The sequence below is a fragment of the Mastigoproctus giganteus genome, chromosome 2, assembly GCF_048544385.1.
Source record: "Mastigoproctus giganteus isolate SK-2022 chromosome 2, ASM4854438v1, whole genome shotgun sequence".
In the NCBI taxonomy this organism is placed as follows: domain Eukaryota; kingdom Metazoa; phylum Arthropoda; class Arachnida; order Uropygi; family Thelyphonidae; genus Mastigoproctus; species Mastigoproctus giganteus.
The window spans coordinates 253,164,619-253,187,812 of record NC_143576.1 but is presented as its reverse complement, the minus strand read 5'-3'; the positions used below and the strand labels follow the sequence as shown (position 1 = coordinate 253,187,812).

General features: G+C 39.7%; 1 protein-coding gene across 1 annotated transcript; it reads left to right on the top strand.

The window, feature by feature from the left end:
• Nucleotides 1–5,431: 5,431 nt before the first annotated feature.
• On the top strand, nucleotides 5,432–6,628 carry LOC150090389 (putative G protein-coupled receptor). Its single transcript, XM_090390297.1, has one exon. It carries the CDS (start codon nucleotides 5,432–5,434, stop codon nucleotides 6,626–6,628), a length of 1,197 nt encoding a protein of 398 aa, XP_090246423.1.
• The last annotated feature ends 16,566 nt before the right edge of the window (nucleotides 6,629–23,194 follow it).

Genomic DNA, 23,194 nt, shown 5'->3' with positions numbered 1-23,194 from the left:
GGGAACCCCACTTCTTACATCAACCCAATCTGAGGAATAGCCATTGATCACAACCCTCCGCCTCCTGCCCTGAAGCCATCCTGCTCTCAATCGAAGGAGTTTCCCAGTGATTCCAACCAGTTCCAGCTTATAAAGCAACCGCTCATGTGGGACTGAGTCAAAAGCTTTGCTGAAATCTAAATAAACAATGTCGAAATTATTCCCTAAATCCAGCTCGTGAGTGACCCTTTCAAAATAGCGAACCAGATTTGTTAAACATGATTTTCCCTTTACAAAACCATGCTGAGTATCCTTGAGAATTTCAATTCGATCTAAATAATCCTGAATTCTACCCTTGATTTGCCTCCATGATTTTCCCTACCACTGAAGTCAGACTGACAGGTCGATAATTTCCCACTTCACTCTTAGAAACACCCTTATACATGGGAGATATATTGACACTTTTCCAATATAACGGAATCTCCCCAGAGTCTAGTGATGCTCGCGTAATTAACCTCAATGGTTCAATGCACTCACTTGCCACCTCCCTTAAGATTATAGGGTATATTGCATCAACTCCAGGAACCTTACTGGCCTTTCGGCTCGAAATTTTTTTCATTAAATAATCTTGCGAAATTTCAATATCATTGATTACATATTTTTCAACTTCGCTCCCACAATTTCCCATTGCCACAAAAGGTTTTTCTTCTGGAAATATCGATGCAAAATAACTGTTGAGTTCATTTGCAACGGCAGCTGGTGTATTTAATACTATCCCCTTTCCCTTACGTAAAGGTCCGATCTGGTTTGTCCTGCTCTTCTTAGCGTTTATATATGTGAAGAATTCCTTATCCCCCCTCTTTGCTCTGTTTGCTGGCGATTTCTGATAAACTGCCTTTGCCTGTCGAACCTTTTCAGTGGAATTATTACAGATCATCTTGTAGCTGATATAGGCTTCAGTACTTTTCATTATACGTTAGAAGACGGGAAGAAGGTGTGCTGGTCGGATGAGTCACGTTATTCACTCCACACCGTGGATGGTCGTAAACGGATTTGGCGTTAACAACATGAGGCTCTTCATCCACCATGCATGGTATCAAACGTGCAGACCGGTGGAGGCAGTTGTACGGTGTGGGGCATGTTTCACTGGCAGGAACGTGGACCCCTGGTGCATATGGAACAACGTATCAGTAGTCTCCGCTATCGTCAACTGCTTGCTGATTGTGTATACCACGCTATGTTACACGTTTTCGAATGGCGATGGTGTCTTCCAAGATGACAATGCGCCGAGCCATCGGGCACTTATTGTGCAGGGATGGTTTGAGGAACACAGTTCTGACTTCCAGCACAACGATTGGCCTCCGAACTCCCCCGATATCAATCCCATAGAGCACTTGTTGGGCACTATGGAAAGGCATATCAGGCGTCTGATACACCAATCACCTCCATACCTGCATTGCTGAGCATTACACACAGCTTGGTTGGCCATACCTCCCGAACGCTTCCGACATCTTGTTGAATCAATGCCACGTCGGATAGCTGCTGTACTGAAGGCAAAAGAAGGACTTACGAAGTATTAGGTAGATGGTCATAATTCAGTGATATATGTAAGAGATTACGGGTGGCCCTAAAATAATAATTTGAATTTGTACCATGCAGAAGAGCGGCAGTTAACATCTGCGCCTATAATGACTCTTGCATTAGGGAACTCTGTACGGATGGTCTGTAGCTAGGTTATGGTCGCGATGTCTTCTCTCGGCTGACTGTAGAGTGAGACTGCATAAAATTCTCCTAGAGCTGTGACAATGTGGGCACATGCAGCCAGTTGTTTGAGAGCGTAGTTACTGTGTAATCAGGGTTTCTAACCAGGATGGCTGCCCAAGGGGGTTTCGCCATCAGTCTGGACTATCTTGTATTTCAGGGGTATCCCCCGACCTCCGTACAGTGAGGTGAGTATATGACTCCTGTATAAGCATTACGTCTATGTTTTCTTCTTTGGCTTTCTTCACTAGCTGAGCAGCGACTGCCTTGGATCTGTGTGCGTTTAGTTGGGCAAATTGTACCTTATGTTGATTAAACTGTTTAGGGTGTACTTCCATAATCAAGTCGTAGTTGGTACTCACCCTTTGCTTTGATGTATACAGGACACTTGTTGTCCCTGATTGAGTGGTTCGCCTGCATTTTTTGCGCCTTGCAGTTTGCGCATGTTGGTGGATCTTCGCTCTTGGGGCATGTCTTAAATTCATGGCCTATCTCAGCACAGTGGGCACATGTATGAGTGGTGTGTCAAAAGCGGCCACACCGGAAACATTTGGGGATAGTCACGTGTTCGTTGTAGCGATGGCTGCCCCAATTTATAAAATCTATTGGGTTGGTTTGTCGTCTTCCATGCTGCCGGCGAGAGCTTCACCACCCAGTTTGTTGCAGTGCCTGGCCTGGATTTCGTCTGGTATCGTGGTGTTATTAGCGTTGTTGGGTCAGCTTCCGGGTGATCCTGTTGAAGGGTTTTTACGTAGAGTTCATCTCTTAATGTCTCTGGTGTCAGATTTTTTTCTGTATTGTAAATGATTATGCTGGGTCCTCTCATTTTTGGTGGGCACAGCTTCCAGTCCAAGGGTCGGAATCGTGGGGTTCGCGATTATTCTTTGGGCATCTTCTTTGGTTTCGGTTTCTATAATGACGCCTGTGCTTCTTATTTTTCGAACAGATTTAATTCTTGCTGTCTTGAAGTCGTCTGAGAGTTTTGTAATTATTGTGTTTTTCATAGTTTCGCTTGTAGCGAGTCTTCCATTGATTTTGGTCTGAGGATGATCAAATGTGGGGTAGGCAGGAGCGACGATTTGGGTTAGTATTACTGATGGTTGCTTTGCGTTTGTCCTCAGCGCTTCTGAATATGTCGGGGCGCGCTGTGGCATTTGTATTGCCTCGCATTCCATGTAAGCGTGTAGAGGTGTGACAGCTCTCTCGTTTTCCACGTATGTATCATGCAGAATTGTCTCCATCTTGTGTGACAAAGATGGTGACAATCTGCGATCTCAGGCCTGTAGAAATTTATTTTATTTTATTAACAACAAGATACACAACAGGTAACCATTAACAGTGTATCTGAGGGCAGAAAATTGAACACAATTGATAATAATAATATGAAATCCAACAGGAAGATAAACATTGATATAGATTTAAAAATTAAAATCATATGTACAAAAGAGGATTTCATTAAGTTGTATGAGTGGTGTGTCAAAAGCGTTACTGGTAAAGTTACTGGTTAATTAGTTAGAGAATAGAAAAATAATAAAACAAATAATAATAATAAACTACAATAATTAGATGAGAGCTAGTCACTTTGCAGTTTAAGAGAAGAGGCAAACTTGTGGATGGAGTTCATCAGTGATTGGGAGTTGTCGAAGAAGTCAATGAGAGAGTCATTTGTTGATTTGCTGATTCTGTTCAGTGGTCTGAACTTCATAAAGTCCGTGGTGGCAGAGTCAAGGCGAATCGGTGTAAGGTTCCTAACTTGTCTACAAGGATCATTGAAGTTTATTTTACTAAGGATATCAGATGCTTCATAAGTTCCAGTGATTACTTTGGGCTAGAAGGGTGATGTCAGCAGTAACTCTTCTAGTGCACAGAATCCTCAGATGAAAGTAATCACACAGCGATTCATAGTACATTGTTTGATAAAATAGAGGATTACGGAACGTAAGGTAACGGACAAAATTTTTTGGACTGCTTCAATTTTGTTAATTAAAGTTTTCGTGTGAGGATTCCAGATGGATGAGCTGAATTCAAGGATTAGCAGAACAATAGTTTTATAAAGGATAACCGCATATCTGTAGTTTTTGAACTTGCAGGTGTTCCGTTTGATAAATCCCAGTGTTTTGAATGCTTTGCTGATGATTTTAAGGACATGGGCATCAAATTTCGCACTGCTGACTGGAGAATCCGTAAGTGGTTAACTTTGTCACACCTTTCAATGATCACAGAGTTAATAGTATTTATTAGTTGTGGAGATCTGCAGGATGAAAAAGAGACAGAGGCTATATGGTAAAGAAGACGATCCGGACATGCTGATGAAACTGAACACATATCTCAAGGTTGGTTGCTGTAGGGTTTAGATGCATCAGCAACATAGGCCATATTGCGTCGCATAAGATGTCTGTAAACTGTAGGTGTGCTGTGGTCGATTTGCTGTTTGTTGGACGAAAAATCCGAGTTTTCGGGAGAAAAAACTATGCTACCCTCGCCCGAGACCGACTAACTCAGCCACGTTGTGAAAAATACCCACAAAAATTCCTCACGTCACCGACGGAAAGGACTCGAACTCAGTTCTTTTCCACCCGCTGTGGGGAGAACAGTGATTATACCAACTGTGCTACCCACGAGAGCATATCTCGTCGGTAGCACAGATATATTGCTGCCCATCTCAATAAAAGATGGACAGCAATGGACAGAAGCCGGACTACGAAAAACAGATGACAGATTCCACATAGTGCCAATCAAATCGAACTCACTCCTATACCTATCACGCGTTAAAAGATCCTGTATAGGACAGAGGGTGCAGAATGGTCCTCATGTTAAACACTCTAATTTGTGCATAAGCAAATTCTTATAGAAGAAAGGGCGTGTACTAGATGAAGACCAGAAGAATAAAACCATAGACTAGAAGAGTAAAAATACTTGGAATATATTGAACCGTATTGATGGATTCATGGATAATTAAAATGGGAAAACGTAGATGTCTACCAACATGGAAATAAAAAATAAATATAAGCTACATTAATTTCGTTAAAATTAGATCGTTAGACTATACATGAATAAAATTATGTAAAGAAGACATATGGCAGAAAAATCTATTTTTTAAAGAGAGTAAAAATTCCAATGTATGCAATATCCTCTAGGTAATATACAGAGGGAGTTAAAAGCCTATCCTTCCCGCTGATGTTACCACATAGTGTTTTATGACACAAAAGAAAAATGCATCTTCTGCAAACGCTAGTTTAGAGCAGGCTACAACAGGAGCTGAAAACTTTATAAAGTCATTTGTTTCTTACACTCCTTAATTTAACTATGCGACCTCCCGTCCCCTCGCTAGTAGGTCACAATTGCACCCAATAATAAATCAACGGCGCAAGGATTATGTACGGAGTGGAGAAAGAGGTACTCCGTTATCGCACAACGGCTTACAGTGATTGTCTGCTAATCCAACGCCGTGATTTCATCACTGAGGAACAGTGCGCGCGCAACCAGATTACCTGAAGGAGACGGTTGGGTAAGAAGAGAAATTGTTAAGTGCGATCATTGTGGACCAGTTAAGGATGACGGTGGCGCGCTTCTGCTGAGGCAGATATGGAAGACGAGGAAGGAAGCGATAAGCGGGACTGGAAGACGGTGGAAAGGTTGTCTCTCTAGCGGCACTCATTCAGCTTAATCGGAAGTTTCGCGAGTGGTCGTCATGATCGACAACTTCACGCCAGTCGACCCACCCAGCAACGAAACTTTTTTACCATACCAGAGGACTACGCCCAAAGATTCGATGGAGGCGTCTCTGGAAGCTCGTGTGCTGGGAAGTGTTGTCATGGCAACCGTGATCATTCTTTCCTTCGTTGCTAACATCAGCGTGACGTACGCCGTCGTCCGCAGGCCAATTCTCCGTCATAACTTAACCAATGTGTTTGTTCTGAATCTCTACCTGTTGGGGATCACTGCATCTGTAACGGTGATGCCCGTAGCTGCTGGAACCTTCGCTATAGGAAGATTCTCCCTTCCCTTATCTTGGTGTGACCTTACAGGGTTCACGCACTCGGCGCTGTTGTTTGAAAACGTGTTTACGGTGTGTCTCATCAGTGTGGAACGTTACTTCTTCATTGTCCATCCTATGCTGCACGAAGTATACATGACTTTTCGTAAAGCCCTAGTAACAGTAGGAATTTCTTGGATCTGTGCTTTATTCCTGGCACTCCTTCCCTTGATTGGAGTGTCTCGCTACGAGTACCAGCCGTCTAGGGCTAACTGCATGTACGCCAGCCACTTGGGGTATGCGGTCACTGTGTTTATATTCGCCTTCTTCATCCCGGTTTCAATTACTATAGTGATGTATGCGGCCATTTTCAACGTGGCACGAACAGTTCAACGTCAGGTGCGTCCTCTGTTGTTAAGCATCCCCAAACCTGTGATATTATCAGCAACTGTGGTGACTCCTCAGGATGACTCGTCGACCACCAGCTTAGAGTCTGTTGCGTCTGTCAATCCTGGAAGTGTTTTCTACAAGGAAGGAACCCTTCCGAATAGGCGAACTGTGTCGGAACAAGCATGTCCACTTTCAAAAGCGACTAAGACTCTAATCCTACTCATGAGCTTCCTCCTCTTGATGACCTCTCCATATTTCATAACGGAACTGACACTTGTGGGAAGAGACACCAGTTACGTTACTGGATTGCTTCCTTTGTGGCTCGTCTACTTGACTTTCACCCTGAACCCTTTCCTGTACGGATATTTGAATCGGCCAATTCGCGAAGAATTTTGTCGTGCAGTTAAGGACATTATTAGCTACTTTCACTGTTACAAAAGGGGATCAATGCCGGATAACAGACCGGAGGAAGTTGAAGATTTCTTTCAGTTCTTAGAACACACCAATACGTCAGTTCCTTAGATATGTTCTATATCTGCAATAGATTTATTCGTCGAAGTCCAACAGGCAAAGGAATTGCTAAATTCCTTCCGCATATCAGGTTGTAACTCCGACAGTTGATAGAGGGAATGAACTGATTTCTCTGTCAGCTGTTCACTGCTATCTCTGGAAGCGATCAAAGAAGAAATGAAGCATTTTAAGACGTTAAGCCAAGTTTTAAGTTAAGTCTAACTGAAATGAATGATCACATTATTCGACATTTCATTATTTTATATTGCCCATCAGCTTATCAATTACCACTCCGCAAGTTGCTTCTTGACGTTCAGTTGAGGATTACAAGATGTTTTCGAATGACTCTCCCGGATCTTCTGGAAACATCTGTCGTCGGTTTTATCATGGGGATGAAACACACTGTGCAGTGCCAATGCTTCCAAGCAAAAACAAAGATTATGGTGGTGGCGAATCTTCAAACTGTCAGTTGTATCATATATTAGAACACTGAAAAGGCCACACTGGTAAGTTTAATAATTCGTGTTTTCAAAGATGTTAGTAGACGGACTGAGTACATAGTGAGTGCTTTATTGAAAAATAATGAAGAATATTGAGGAGAGACTTCAAAAAGTCAGCCTAGACTTTTCAGAGCAAATATTTTAATGATGAACCGTTATGCTCACATTATGCTCTTGGGTATGAGCTCAGTGTCTCTGTGCTAAGTCTGAATAAACACGTGTCATTGGATTGATGTGTACAGTACGTACTTTTTTTTCTTTTAAGGTACAGATTTACTACATGTAAAGCACATGTATAACTACACCATCTTGTCATGTTCTTTATTACGAGATTTTGGTAATAATATTTTATAATTCTGCCAGTCATGTAATATAACAACGAACTCGGATATTTAAAATAAAGCTTTAATGTTTTTAAGGGAATGGAGGATACCATTTCGTATTGTACTCATTCATTTCACACTGTAATGATGAATTTTCATAAATAAAATTATTTAAAAAATGTTTTTGTCTCTCACAGAATTACTAGAATACCTCATATTGATAAATAAGTACAATTGCAACTGTCCCGTCACGGCCAAAGGCCAGGGGCTCACATCAGAGTAAAATAATTAATTGTGTACACAACGATATAAAAAGGAAAATTTCAAAAAAATGTAACACGTTGTTATGATCCCTTACGCTTCATGCCTTCTCTGTGGAGACGCATCAATGCGCTCTTGTTTAAAGACGCGTGGGTATGGTGAGACTTTGCCCCCACACGTAGCGAACGAATTTATTCAAAGCACAGGAGAGTTTGGCAGACGGTGTAAAAAGGAGCACGAGCTTGTTTTTATTGACTTCAGTGACTCGCGCGAGCTGCTAAGACCTTTTTCTATAGGTTTTATTGGTGCAGAACTTATTCAAGTCGGCATCGAGGTGCTGTACTTCCGTAGCTCCCTGTTGGTCCTGGGGAGCTCCCGCCACTTATTTTAGGGCCTCAGACTACCTAAATCTTGCTTTGGTCAGCAGGACCTTATTGTAAATCTCATGAAATGTAAATAGTGTTCTAAATGTTATGCAATATCATCAAAAATAAGAAATGAGGTTTAAGAAGAACAAATTACAAAACAAAAAGAAACTGCAATAAAACTATAAAAGGAAAACATCCAAAGCAGCTGTTCAATGTGCCCTCCATTTTTTACTCAGTGCAACATTCAGCGCGACAAATCTGAAATTTTTATTGCTTAATGGCTCCAGTACCTTCCAAAATGCATTTTTCCATTTTCTTATGGTAATAGGTGTAGAATAAACCATGGATTTCATGGATGACTATCCCGGATCTTCTGGAAACATCTGTCGTCAGTTTTATCATGAGGATGAAATACATTGTGCAGTGCCAATGCTTCCAAGCAAAAACAAAAATTATAGTGCTGGCGAACCTTCAAACTGTCAGTTGTATCATACATTAGAACACTGAAAAGACCACACTGGTAAGTTTAATTATTCGTGTTTTCAAATATGTTTGCAGTAATCTGAGGACGCGAGTCGAGTAATCGTGGTCATTGTACAGAGCCGTTTTGGCCATCGATTATTGTACTCCGTATTTTAAAAAATCGGAAACATTAAGGCATAAGTGGGGTTGGTGCATCTTCGAGCAGAAACTACATCCTCTTCCGATTTTCAAGAGGTGCCTTCCAGTAGTGCCCACAAATTATTCCTCAGAAAATGTGGGTTATGCGATTCTTCAGAGGTTTGCCGGTAAAAAAAAAAAAAAAAAGGCCCAATAAGATTTCCTCCAAGAACAGTCCCAAAACCTACCCAAAAAATAAACACAATCACAGACACGATATGATGTACTTTGAGACATAAGTTGCTTCGCAGTTAACACAACACGCACCTAACAGTTATAACTATTATTGTTATTATTATTATTATTATTACTATTATTATTAATATTATTAGTCGTAGTAGTAGTGGATTTTTTCGACTCGTCCAGGTTTCTAGGTTTCATTAATAACAAGAACATGACTAAGAAATTGAAGATAAAGTGTACATTGCAGAATGAGTCAATGACAAAACTTTCTGCGTTTATTCATGTAATGTCCTACATATGCTTGCAGATGAAACATTCAAGCTACCTGACAACTCTCTCGTAATTGAGATGCTTCTACGTGTAGAGAAAATATATCTGATGCGACCTGGTAACTTTCTGGTAATTGTACAGCGCGAAGAATGTGGTCTTCAACAGTTTCAGTTCGTCGAAATCTTCCTCAACTGCCCTCGTGGGTAGCACAGTTGGTAGAATCGCCATCCTCCTCCATACCGAATGGAAAAGACCTGAGTTCGAATCCTGTCGATAACGTGAGAAATTTTTATGGGACATTTTTCACAATGTGGCTCAGTTAGTCGGGCTCAGGTGATGGTAGCGTGGTTTTTTCTCCCGGGAACTCTGGTTTTTCGTCGAGCAAGCAGAAAATCGACCACAGAACACACGCAATTTACAGACAATATACACAGAGCAATATGGCCTTAGTCGCTGTGCTCCTAAAAATCTGCAAAATCAGTCAATCTCCCTCAGCTAACTCGGCAAAACTAAATAGATTTGTAGTATTTTCCATAACATCAGTTTAACAAATGCCACACTGTAAACAATGATGCAGTAGTCGTGGACCCGGAAACTCAAGTTTTTTTTTTAAATTTATGCCATATTTCTAAGATGTAAATTTGGACAATAAAATGTTTTTCCGCTTTACACTATGTCCTCTTCCGATTTTCAAGGGGCGTCTTCCAACAGTTCTCACAAATTATTCCTCAGAAAATGTGGGTTATGCTATTCTTCAGAGGTTTGCCGGTAAGAAAAAATAAGAACCAATAAGATTTCCCCCAAGAATACTGTCCCAAAACCTACCTAAAAATAAACAATTACAGACTTAATGTTTAATATCTTGGAAATAAAGACTTTGAGACATATATTTATAGGAACTTATTTTATTTTATTTTTAGCTGTAGAATACGCTTCGTCAATTGTTCTGTAAAATTTTTAAACGTCCCGTACAGGGCGTTTACAATTTAGGGTCATTAACTTAGAGAAAAACTGGGCTAATTTAACATTATGGAACGTAATACGAGTCTAACATTAAGGAAAGCGTTGCATTCGGGTTGAAACATTGTTTACTCTGTTATATGTACCCGTTTATCAGCCTTCATCGCAGTCCTGATAAATAAAAGGGACAATATTTTTCATCAGCGGGCCCTCGTGGGTAGCACACTGGTTTTAATCACTGTCCTCCCCCTACTAATCTCTCAATAATAAGAGAGATTTATATTGACTTTTTTTCCACACCGTGGCTGAGTAAACAAACTGGCTGAAAACTTGTCAAAACTTTGTTAACGCTAGTGTATTTAGACAAATTAAGCTGGTACATATCGTATATTTGACTGGTTGCCTTTGTCCGAATGAAAAACCGAATGAATTCATTCGATTGTTACTCATAATCGAAGACGACAGTTTGAATCAACTGAATAAATCGATAGTTTGACACAATTAAATAAACCGATAGTTTTCGTTTGATTGCGCTCATCAGTAGCCTGTATTACTTCTAGGCAATGCATCATTGTGCTGGTCTTAGGTCACGATTATACGATTTTTTTTTCATTCTCTGCGTCACTGATCGCTATCTAGTTGTGCAGCTATGCCTGTTTGCATCACTGTATGGTTTTGCTTCCACGGGCCCAACAGGCTCTTTTAGCATAAGATAGTTTAATTAGGCTCGAAAGATGTACGCAGGCTCCACAGAACCGCTTTCGAAAGTCATTGATACATTATAGATGAATACATTACATTACAGATACACTGACAGCCATTGATACATTACAGATGGGTCTTCTGTTGGCACTCATCACACGTCACACTTGATCGTGTCTTTTGTGAGCAGCTTTCAGCATTCAAAGCTCTCAGTGAACCGGATGGAACTACAGGGGGTTTGTGTTTAACAGCGCCACAGGTCGCTAGAACAATGAAATGGACAAGACCCCTCAGACGATTAGTACTGTGTATTACATGGAGTCAGGAGGAACCCCTGGATCCAAGGGATAGGGTGCGATCGCCTCCTCTAGAGACCGAGTATATGGAAACAAACACTGCGTGCTTTATGATATTAAGTTTTGCGGTAACCATTCATTTATATTTTATAAACACTGGTTAAAATTCCACAAAAATTCCAGCGAAATTCGAGCTTAATTTTCAGTGACATATATAATCATCGTTATATCGTCTAGAAAAGCAGCCTGGATCCAACACTGCTATAAGAAAAAGAAAGAAAAATTGATTGAACATGTACTTGGGGAGAAAGAAAATTTGTTAAGAGATATAATGGAAAGGAAATTGATGGACAAGAGACAGAGATTTGGAATGTTGGATGACTTGATAGCGACTGATAGATGTTGTGAGCTGAAGGAGAGGGACAGGGACAAGGAGAGATAAAGATGCCATTGATCCGCAATGCGGCAGAGAACGTTTGATGATGAAACAGGTAGACCGACTTTAGAATATATAATTTATTGACACCCGCTGTTTGTGATATTTCGTCCATCACGCTAACTCAAACCAACAAACAAGAAAACCTCTCTCTCTTTCCTGTCCATCACGTTAAGTCAGACCAACAAACAAGAAATCTCTCTCTCTTTTTTTTTTTTTTTTTTTGCTGATCCCTTTTTGGGGATGGGACATGCCAGTCTCTTGAGGCAGGACTGCTGGTGCTTCCAGTTTAGAATCCCGGGGTTGCTGGCACCCACAGCTTTAGCTTCTGTCTTTATGTGAGCTAAAGACCTCACATAAAGACAGAAGCACAGTGGCATTGTCACCGTCCTCCACACACCGGGTGGAAAAGGCCAGGGTTCGAATCCCGTCGATGACACGAGAAACTTTGATGGGAAACGTGGCTGAGTTAGTCGGTCTCAGGCGTTGAAAGCAAGTTTTTTTTCGTCCAGGAAAACAGGCAAATCGATCAGAGAACACACGCACGCAATTTACAGACACAATACACATGGGTATATGTAATAACTTACCAGGTTACCCTAATGTAATCGTTTGGTTTGTTTGTCTTCATGTGAGTGCAGGATCTCATTAGTCCTACCTCATGACAGGACAGTTCGCAAACAATTGTGGCCCACCTCCTCGTGGCGAGGCGTATTGGGGAGCAGCCTTCCTGGTAGCAAATTGGCCAGAAGCTACTAAACAACACAACAAAAACACATACAGAGGCATAATCATACAACTATACTCATTTCTGGCCATTTTACAGAGTTATGCATCATCACAGTGATCACGGTGGAGTTGACCTAAGAAGCCGTCTACAAAAAACACAAAAAAAAAAAAAAACACACCCTGAAGAATAAAAAATAAAAAAATAGTTTTATTCTACAAGCAAACTCTCGATGGCACATTAACCTATCTACTAGTTTTCATCTATAACATCCATCTTCTTAATACAACTTATTCGTGAAGGCAGTTGTAACAGTTTGTTTTTGTAGGATTTTAGGAGGTTTAGCGACTTAGCCCATATTGCTCCATGTATACTGTCTGTAAATTGCGTGTTTTGTCGTCGATTTTCTGTTTGCTGGACGAAAAACCCGAGATTCCAGGCGGAAAAACCATGCTACCCTCCCCTGAAACCGACTAACTCAGCCAAGTTGTGAAAAAGGCCCATAAAAATTCATCACGTCATCAACGGGAGTCGAACTCTGGTCTTTTCCACCCGGTGTGGGGAGGACGGCAGTCCTACCAACTGTGCTACCCACGAGGACTCTATAAGATAAATGGTACTGTTCTTTTAAAGGTATACGTATCTACAATCACAAAAAAACAACCTCTGTTGCGTGAAAATTGCGTTATCGTTTAATTTATCGTGTTTTAATATATTTAATTTTACGTGATTTCATTTAGAAACTATTTTGTGTGCAGTTTGGTTCTCTTATAATATCCAAGATGCCTTACCCTACGTTTAATTTTATTTTATTTTCTCCAAAGTGCCCAAATTCGACAATCACCCGAAGTTCTCCGGTCCAATTTGTTTTAATCTCTGCATTGGAATACCTGATGTCAACCGTATTAAGATAGTTTTGGAATTTTTACGAAAACTTTATAATAACATTTAAATTTTTTTTTAAATTAAGAAGAAGTAAACCTAGAACACGAACACGAACACGAAAGTATTTCAATACTGTGGCAACACCGGAGTTTCCTTCTGATAATGCAGACAACATGGCAACATTTTACAGCATTCATCAAATGAAAAATACGCTTTAGTGAGAGTATTTAAGAAGTTTTTGAGACATTTGGCGCGTGTAATAATGAGCAATGCATGCACATGGAGAGATGGAGGGGCCGGGGAACAGAAATGATTATAAAACTATTAAACACTTAACTGCTTCATTTCTCGAATCCTTTAATGACACTTCTTGTCGCTGTGCAATCAAGTAAATATGGTCAAGGTCATTCGTACCTAAACAGCTGGCGTGAAGCATTTCGCTCACAACTTCATCCTCCTATTCGAGAACACAAGAGAGATCAAAGTCTGCCAGACTTGTGTAATTAGAACGGATGGCACCGATAGCAATTCTGCAATTCTATATCGCGTGAACTGTTTAAATAAACACTATCCATTCCTTTATTCAGTACATTTTATTCGAGCGTCAGTATTGCTTTCACATTTACCAACCACAGACTGTAGAAAGGAAATACTGTACTTTTAAAGCTTACGCCATTTTAAATAAAATATTCACCACATATATATAACTAGTAGAACGCTAAATTATTTTTAAATAGTATAATATACGGAACTCTATAAAGATAGTACAAAATTGTAAAGTAGTAATAACAAAATTAATTACCTTTCATTTAATTTATATATCCATATATATGCAAAATTAAGCACGAGAAGTAAATAATACAGTAACAACAGAAACACCATTTTCATTAAATCACTTTATATTGAAAGAACGTCTCACGTGACTGAATGTCTTCTGCTAAGTTCATTCAACGAACATTTAAATTGTATGAAATATCGCTAGAGGCGCTTTAACAGCAACGTTTACTAGCAAATGTTATTTAAATTTTTAATCCAAATAAGAAATAAATAACACTTTAATTACTAATTTAAAGAAACATTAATTTTTTTAATTTCCTGGATTTGCTCAATATATATCCTAAAATATATAATACTTATAGTATATAGAATATTTAAAGTATACAATAATTAAACTTTATTGCATTAGCTGGAAGAAAATGTGGTAACTTTTAAATATGATTGAAAAGACTCGTGTAGTGAACCTTGGTTATTTATTTACCAAAATATTGTTCTTATATTTTTTTGCCATATCCATGTTTAATGGCTCACGTGTTACTAGAGTAAACAATTGACAAATTATTCCCTCTCACATCAACTATGCGATGCCGTTGAGGAATTCATAATTGATTTACTCTGTTTGGGGGGGGGGGTTATTTTAATGTTATTTCTATTTATCTTTTTTTATTTACCTTATATCTCACACAAGATTACTACCCTTATTTATATTTATTTAGATTTTTCTTAGATGCCTCACACCTATCAAGGCCCCACCTTTTGCCACCTGACTGCTGTACTCTGTATATATCACAGAAGATTCTGAGGATCATGAGAATTTCTTTTGTTTCCCTTTAATCAGTGTCCAGGATTCTCTGGCCAACCTGTGGGAGAGCAAACACTTAACTAGGTAAGCAAGGCGTGTGTTACTTAGAATAACAGGACTCAAAGTGAAAGCAAAACATGAAATTTATTACATACACATATACAACATAATATACAATTGAATTAGAAAGCATGCAGTCCTAATATTAAAAGTCGACTCAGAGATACCTTGCATATATTATTCTAATTACAGTTTCCATTTACTAGTTATTCTGAATTGACAGTTAAAAAAAAAAAAAAAAACCTGATTCATTCTACTTTCCTTATTCCCCAACTAACTCCTAACGCTTGTACATTCACTATACCTATTTCTCTTACTCCTGTATACAATACTGTTTCATATATTAATAATCAAATATGCTACATTCATCATTAAGCTCGGTGTTCTCACCACTCTGTTACAATATACTTGTAGACCAATCTTCAATATTCTAAAGTCCCTACTTGTTATTAATCACTCAGATAAACCAAAAAATCTTCATCGATTAAAACACTATATTCAGAATTGCTCGCTCATATAACTCAATTATCTGTAATCAAAACATATTCAGAATCCCTCTTTATAAACTTTACTACCCTTTTAACACATTATAGCTATTTGTATATCAATTTCATCATTACTCATTCCTTCGTTTCCCTTACATTATACATTAATCTTTTTTAACATAATAAACTTTGTTAGTATATCTACCTCAGAAATAGTTTATCTTTCACTTTACTTTCTAGTGCTACCCCCTTTTCATTAATTACTATACTATTTCACTAACAGTCCTTGTTAACTTAGTGTACTTAATATATCGCTCACCTACTTTTTCTTTTCTTTTCCAGGGAGGTTTCAGGCCTTCATCTGCTTTCTCCTGAATCTGCTTCAGATAATTTTCCGGAACTCTTGGCCGCTTAGGTCTGGCATCCTTGATCTCCTGCTTTGAATACACAACTCCTCCTTGCCTACAGATCATTCAGATGTATCTTTCTCCAAGAGGTCGTTATCTTTCCTGGTTCACTTTACTGTCTTTCATAACCTTTTTGCTTTTCATCCTTAGCCTATCCGTTACTTTTCTCCTACATTTCTGCACTGCCCGACTTACTTTTCTCACTGCGGCTAAAGGGGCTAAAGGGTGTCTCCACGATCACCCCTTCAGCCACACTCCCTCTTACGCTTGCCACTTCTGTGTCTCTCACACATTGATGACCCCAACATTTTCTCCGTCGTTTGACCCTCCTTCCCCAGGACTCTCTACCAATCCCAGGAATTCACCTAATCGTTCCCTCTTTTCTATTCTTTAAAAAAAACTTACCATAACTATTTGCCTCGTGTGCAAACCAAGCCATTTTCTTGTTTATTTCTCAGGGTAGCACAATCCTTTCATGTCTGCCATCCGTTGTCTCCCAGGATAGCCATTTTCATCTTTTCCCATTTGCGAAAATGTTGACAACTTACCAAAAAAGCCCCCACAGTGACCTGGTCTTTTCCGACCCAAACGCTAGCCCATAGGGACTTATGTCCAGATGCTGCATAGATCAGACGTTTCTTAATCATCTGCATTTCACCGACCCATTGTTCTTTTTCCAGTAACTCCTTTCCGCTTGTTCACTAATGACTACTCCTTCCCTGGTATGGGGTGACGGTTTTTGTTTACTCACCGTTCACCCCTTTTTTCCACGGATCTACATTTATATATTACTTTCTCTACCATTTGACTGCTATTCAGTTTGCACAACTGTAATCGCTTTTTTTCTAAATCTAATATTCTTCCCATATAAGCTTCTCTTAAATGTCAGAACTTCCTTTCCATATCAAAGATTAAATTATTCCCAAATTACAAATTTTTCCATAACCTCTAAATCTCTATATTTGTAAGACTGACATCTTACAACTCGTTAACACGAGAGATGTTCAACACATGGCAGGTCCTTCTTGTTTCCCTTCTAGAAATTTGATTTTTCTTCAGCTGAACAGGTAACCCGTCCATAGAATTCAATTTATTTACAGATATAATATAATAGTGCCCGATAGCTCTATTTTCTCAGTGCAATTTTTTAAACAATGTGACCATCCCTGAAATTATAATTTTTCATCCCGAAAATAGCAAACAGACCATAGAATATACATCAATTAGGCATCAGCATTAGTAGAGGCATACGATGCAAGAAAGCAAGCTTATGCAGCATCAGTCAAAAAAAAAAAAACCCAAAAAAACTCTCCCATTTCACCCCTCCCCCCATATTAGGCATGACATACTGAACGTCAGAATACCACAGCTACCTCACGCTTATTTTAGACGAGTGTTTTTTTTAAATCTGTAGTCAGTGTATATACGATTAAAGATCAATAAACGATTCTATTTAACAATAAAATGTAAAGCTGGTTTTATTTCGTTTTATGACACCAGCCATTTTAACATCTCATCTATTAAGAAGTAATATTAAACTTTTGTTCAAGATCCATAATAATAAATTAAGACAGCGTCTATTATTCTCAATACAAAAAATAAAAGAAGTGTAAAATATATCAATGGTCCGTGTTATTTGTTCAATTAAAATTAAACGAACAGTGATTCTTACCTCTTTCTGCAACTGGAAACGTTAAGAATCATTGTTCTGAAAAAGCAGACCCTCCCCTCATGACAGCCAAGTCGGCACTCCTGCCACTCATTTAGGAGGTCTAAGTTCGTAGTGGAGGAATTTCTAAAGTTCCTTCATTCGGGAATGAAATTAGCCAATCTCAGGCGGAAGGTGTTCGGTTTTTCCCTGTTGAGTATTCCGGGTGTTTCAGCCCACACAACACGCAAATCAACGGACGAACACATCAGTTACTATAGACAAAATGCATTGATAGTTATCAAAGTAAGTTTGAAAGCTGTTAATAGCAATATTTTTTTAAATTTCTTTATGATGTCTGCGCGGTAGCACAGTTGTATTGTCACCGTCCTCCCACACAGGTTGGAAAGGGCCCAGGTTCGAATCCCATCGATGACGCGAGGAACTTTGATGGGCTTTTTTCACTCAGTGGGTGAGTTAGTCGGTCTCAGGAGTAGATGGCAAGGATTTTTTCCCCAGAAACTGGAGTTTTTTCGTCAAACAAAGCAGGCAACTCGACCAGAGAACAGAAGCAATTTACAGACACGCAAATGAGCATGTAAAAGAAATTCTGGTGACTCTAATAAAATAATTTAATTTGAATTAAAATTTTTTTATGTTCCAAACAAGAAATCCTAGCTTGATCCAATCCAAGCTAGTGAAAATATTTATAGTAGGGTAATTCGAGGTCTAGAAGTAAATGCTCAGATATCACACTTTCTTTCCGTGTTTTTTATACGAAAAACACATTAAAACTCTAGCGTCCAATGCGATTTTTCGGATCATAATAGAATTAACGTAGCTACAGGTGTTCAGGATTGTGACTTTCTGGAGTTACTTGTAGGTATTCGCTGGGAGACCTATTGCTGCTAGATTCTTACGTAGGGATTTTGGCACCATACCGGTTGTTTCAACGATAATTCTGCTGATCGTTACTTTTTGCGTATGCAACATCTCTGTGATCTCCTGTCTCAGGTCTGTGTACTTCCTGATATTTTCCTCGTTAGGTTTTTTGGAGGTTGCTGTTGTTGGATACCGCTATGTCGATCACATAGGTAGCCTTTCCCTTCTTGTAGACAAGGGTTATGTCGGGTCTGTTGTGCGGGATTTCCTTGTCCATTATTACCGCTCGGTCCCAATACAGCTTGTGGATTGGGGTCTCGAGTACGGCATGGGTTTCGTACTTGTAATACGATACACTTTCTTAGAGCAACTAGTATTTCCTCGCTAGCTTCTGATGTATCATCCTGGCGACCTGGCCGTGTCTGTGAGTATACAGTATTCAGTCTGGGTGATCGCCCTGCATCCTGCGGTGATGCATTGGATCGTTTCTGAGGCCAGAAGGCATTGTGACATGTGCCATCTATCATTCCGGGTTCCTCAGCAATATATTTTCAGGCCACCATAGCTGAGTGGTCATGCGCGAGGTTCATAAGTACATGTGTCTTGAGTAACTGGGGTTCGACATTGTGACTGCTAAATACCGTGATGTTTCTTGTATTATCTCTACCGTGTAGTCATCTCAGAATATAAACAGAATATTTATTTATTTATATTTTATAGTATTGATTACCTGCTCTTGGATGGCTAGCATAGATCCTTCAGTCTAGGGGAAGAGCGTCCTTTCGATTGAGTTATGTCGCTTATCTATCTTCCTTATGGCCTGATAGAGTGGTTTTTTGGAATTAATCCGTCAGATTCTCTATCGCTTTCTTTTGTTGAGCGATGAGGTCTATGAAGCCCCTTCCTCCTTCTTTCCGAGCTATGGTCAGTCTCTCTACGGCTGACATCGGGTTGTGTTGAAGGCTCTTCGTCATCATTGTCATTGTCTTTCTCAGGATCTCGTACAGCTCTGTGCTGCCCCATTATATGATCCCGAAGAAGTATGTTAACACTGGAACTGTATAGGCGTTTATGGCTTTAACTGCGTTTTCTCCATTGAGTGGGCTTCTTAGTCTCTGATTATATTTTTCAGTCAGGCAGGCCTGATCTCCTTGTGTTCTAACTGCTGGGCCTGCATTTGTAGGTCTCTCCCTCTGTCATGGCTTCCATCTATTTACTACCTTCAGCTAGTAGATTTGGCCAACTAATTTCCCCTGATGCAATCCGTGTGTCTTGCATTTGTCCAGTCCAAATTCCATCCTTATGTAGTTGCTGAAGTCTTCGGTAATCCGGAGTAGCTGTTGGAGTTGTTTCTCAGTTCCTGCATAGAGCTTGATGTCATCAGTGTATCCGTAATTGCTGTTGTTGATCATGACGATGCCCTGAGCCCACACCACAATGCCTCAGGGAATCGCCCTGAAAGATTCCTTTCCTGATGGGAATCGGTCTGCTTGAGATGTTCTCAACCTTGATGGTGCTACTCCATTTCGCCATGGTTGTCTCTAGGAAGTTTGTTGTTGTCTGATTGAGTTTGTAGACCCTCAGTGTCTCTGTTAGATAACAGTGAGGCACAGAGTCGAAGGATTTGTGGTAATTGATGTAGGCCGTGTACAGGTTGCGGTGCTTCTTGTGGTCTGACGTCTTTTTGGTTATTCAGCTGGTCAGGATCTTGTACATTGTTGGGAGACAGGTGATCGGCTTGTATTTCGCTGGATTTCTTGTATCTTGGTCCTTAGCCGTCATGTATGTGATTCCTTGAGTAAGGAACTCTGGGACAGTCTCTGGGTGACTTATCATCCGAGTGAAATGCCCTGCTCGGTTCTTGAGTGTACACGTGAACTTCTTATGCCAGCAGTTCTGGATCGTTATCTATTCTTCGGCTGGCAGTTGTGAGACTTCTGATCGCCTGTTGTACTTTTTCCTCCCGAATCGCACATCCTCTCATCCCTTATACGTCCTTGGTTTTTTTTCCGTTCTACTTCTATCCAGGGAGCTCAGCTGTTATCTCTTTCTTCACTGCTCTGTATGTTCTCCACAAAACTCCTCGATTGTCTTCTGCCCGGGTGGTTCATTACCTTCTTTCTTCTCTTGTCCGATGTTCCTATAGAAGGATCTTTGATTTTCATCGAAGATTTGGTTGTTTGTTTTCCTCTGGAAGCTCTCTTTGTATTGGCGTAATCTCTTGAAGAGTGCGAGGAGGCTCTGCTTTAATATGTCTAAGTATTCTCCTATTCTGATTTTTGGTCTCCTGATTTCTGTGGATGCTGTCTTTATAAAGGATACCTTTCACTTTTACAATCAATTTCTTACTCCTATTACCCCTTTGGTACCGGGTCAATTGGCCTCTCTTGACTCTTAGTTTTTATATATTCCGCTGAAGTCTTCTTTCCCAAGCTGGCGGTTACTTCCGTAGCAGCCACTAGGAAGTGGCTGCTACGGAAGTAACCGCCACAACATCTACATCTGAATCTAGAGAAACGAACGCGGAACTAAACTGCATGAAAGACCACAATCCTGGACTGAACCAGTGGCCGGATTGGAATACACCGATCTAGACCACGCAGCCTCGCTGACGAGACGCCTTGTTGGCGATGAATCGAGCACTCTGACTTGATTCCTTTTAATTCCCTTCCCTGTCAGGGGAGGGAGGAGACACTGTCTCCTCACTCTCCCGCCGACCCTCTCTTCACCTGGTGGGGCATGAGCATGCCTCACTGATCATCTGGGAGCACCTTTCCTGTCGTCCCCATACTTCTGCCTTTATCTCCAGTCTTCCACCCCCCCCCCTACTCTATCTGTACTCAAGCGACGCCCCACATACCAAATAAAATTTCGCTCAAAGTATAGTTTCGCCCAGTTTCGGCCTGTTCATTCTAAGCGATACCCCAACAATCGATGACGCATGCATGTGCATGCATGCAAATTCAAATTCATTTTTTTAAAGGTCAGTGCCGCCGAAATCTCAGGAAAGTAAGCGGCAGGACCTGCCAGAGTAAATCTAAGTCTACCGGGTTCCTAGTCTGCCTCCACGGGGCGAAAGTGGGGCAACGTTGGGCCTCAGTAGAGGTCCAGCGGCTAAATGACCAGATGAACAACGGTACATGACACTACACATATACAATGTCCATACACTTTTAAATCTCTGGCATTTCCAGTCAATTGGTACACCCACAATGAAAGCAACGCGGAGATGGGGAAAACCCTTGGTGCCGTATGACAACAACACACTTTACACATAGCTATATACTGTGTATACAAGACAATACAAGATGTAATCCTTCAGCCTTTTAATAGCTTTATTCTGTTGTTCGATGAGGTCAGTCAAACCCCCTTCCTTCTTCGTTCCAGGCTATGGTCAGTCTTTCGACGGTCTTCTTAGAATCCCTTCCAAAAAAAAACCTTGGTAAGGGTCTTTCGGAAGGGTTCCAGTGACTGGCGACCCTGCTGCTTAGAGCCGCTCAGGTATTTTTGTCGTGCTGTGGTCTGGGGGTATCTTATTGGGTATTCCGGACTCTATGAGTACATGCATCATGTTCATTTTAAAAGAAAGTCTGGACGAATTTCTCCGACAAAAGGAAACCACAGGAATCGAGGATGATCTCATCTCTGTAACTTACAGCAGTCCGTGGTTAAAATAACATTTAAAAAACAAAGGGCTGCAGCTGTCAGGTAGAGTTTTCACACAGAGATTTGGTTAGTAACGGCAGACAGCCAGCGACTTGCACCAAGATAACGAGCGTGCTAATATTTGAAGTCAGCAAAATGTGAGATAAAAAGCAATAGAAAAATTGTTAAAATCGGAAGATATCAAAAGTAAATCAACAATATGAGATAAAATCTTTGAATATGACACAGCATATGCACAATAGACGAAACATGAATCAAATTTGATTCATGGTATCAAATAGCAAAAGTATTCATAATATTATCAAATAGCAAATAACAAAAGTATGAATAAAAAAGCCATAATTACACAATAAAATTGTTTCTCTGCGTGACTGTAATGCAAAGTGAGGCCTTTTTTCGATACAGAAGACAAAAACATGTAATATCTTACCTACCAGTGCAAAAATTTGCATAATCGATTGAATAATAAACTGCGGTAATAAACCAAAGAAATAATAATTGTCCTTTTCTCTTGTCCGATTTTAATATAAAATTTCCTGAAAATCCATTGAATGCGAGTCGAATTATTATATGCAGACAGACAAAAAAAATAATAATTGATAAATTTCTACTGGTCGGATTTTAGTGAAATTATAAATTTCTCAAGATCTCTTTCTTACAGAGCCATATATAAAATTTCATGAAAATCCATCCACTAGGAGACAAATTAATACATGCGGATGGACAGACGGATACGGTAAAGAAAATAGGCGCTTTATACCTAAAAATTAATTAGAATTTCAGTTATTTTTTCAGAAAGATAGCAAGCTTACAGTTTTACGATTACAATAACTTATCTATCGTTCGATAAAGGGAAGATAAAAAAGTAAATATTAAACCATAATTTTTAATTAAGTAATATTTATACTAAGTAGGTCCTTATTGTGAATGAATGCAAAGAATTAGCACCGAACTAAAATAATATAAATTAGGATTAAGAAATATTTGTTCGTTTATCTTCGGGTTGGTTCTGAATCCCCACTGGTTATAGTAAACACTTCAAAATAACATATTTTGAAGTGACGTTAAACGTATAATCACATATACAGATATTAAAATAATGTATAAAATACGGTATATTATTTTAGTACTTTCCCACAGTCTCGTTTAGATATGAAGCAGATCTTCGACGAAGTTATCTGAAAAATTATCACAGTGAGCAGTCCGAATTAACAGACGTTCCGATGGAAATTCAACAGATGTCGACATCAGAATGGAATATAAAGATGTCGCAATTATTT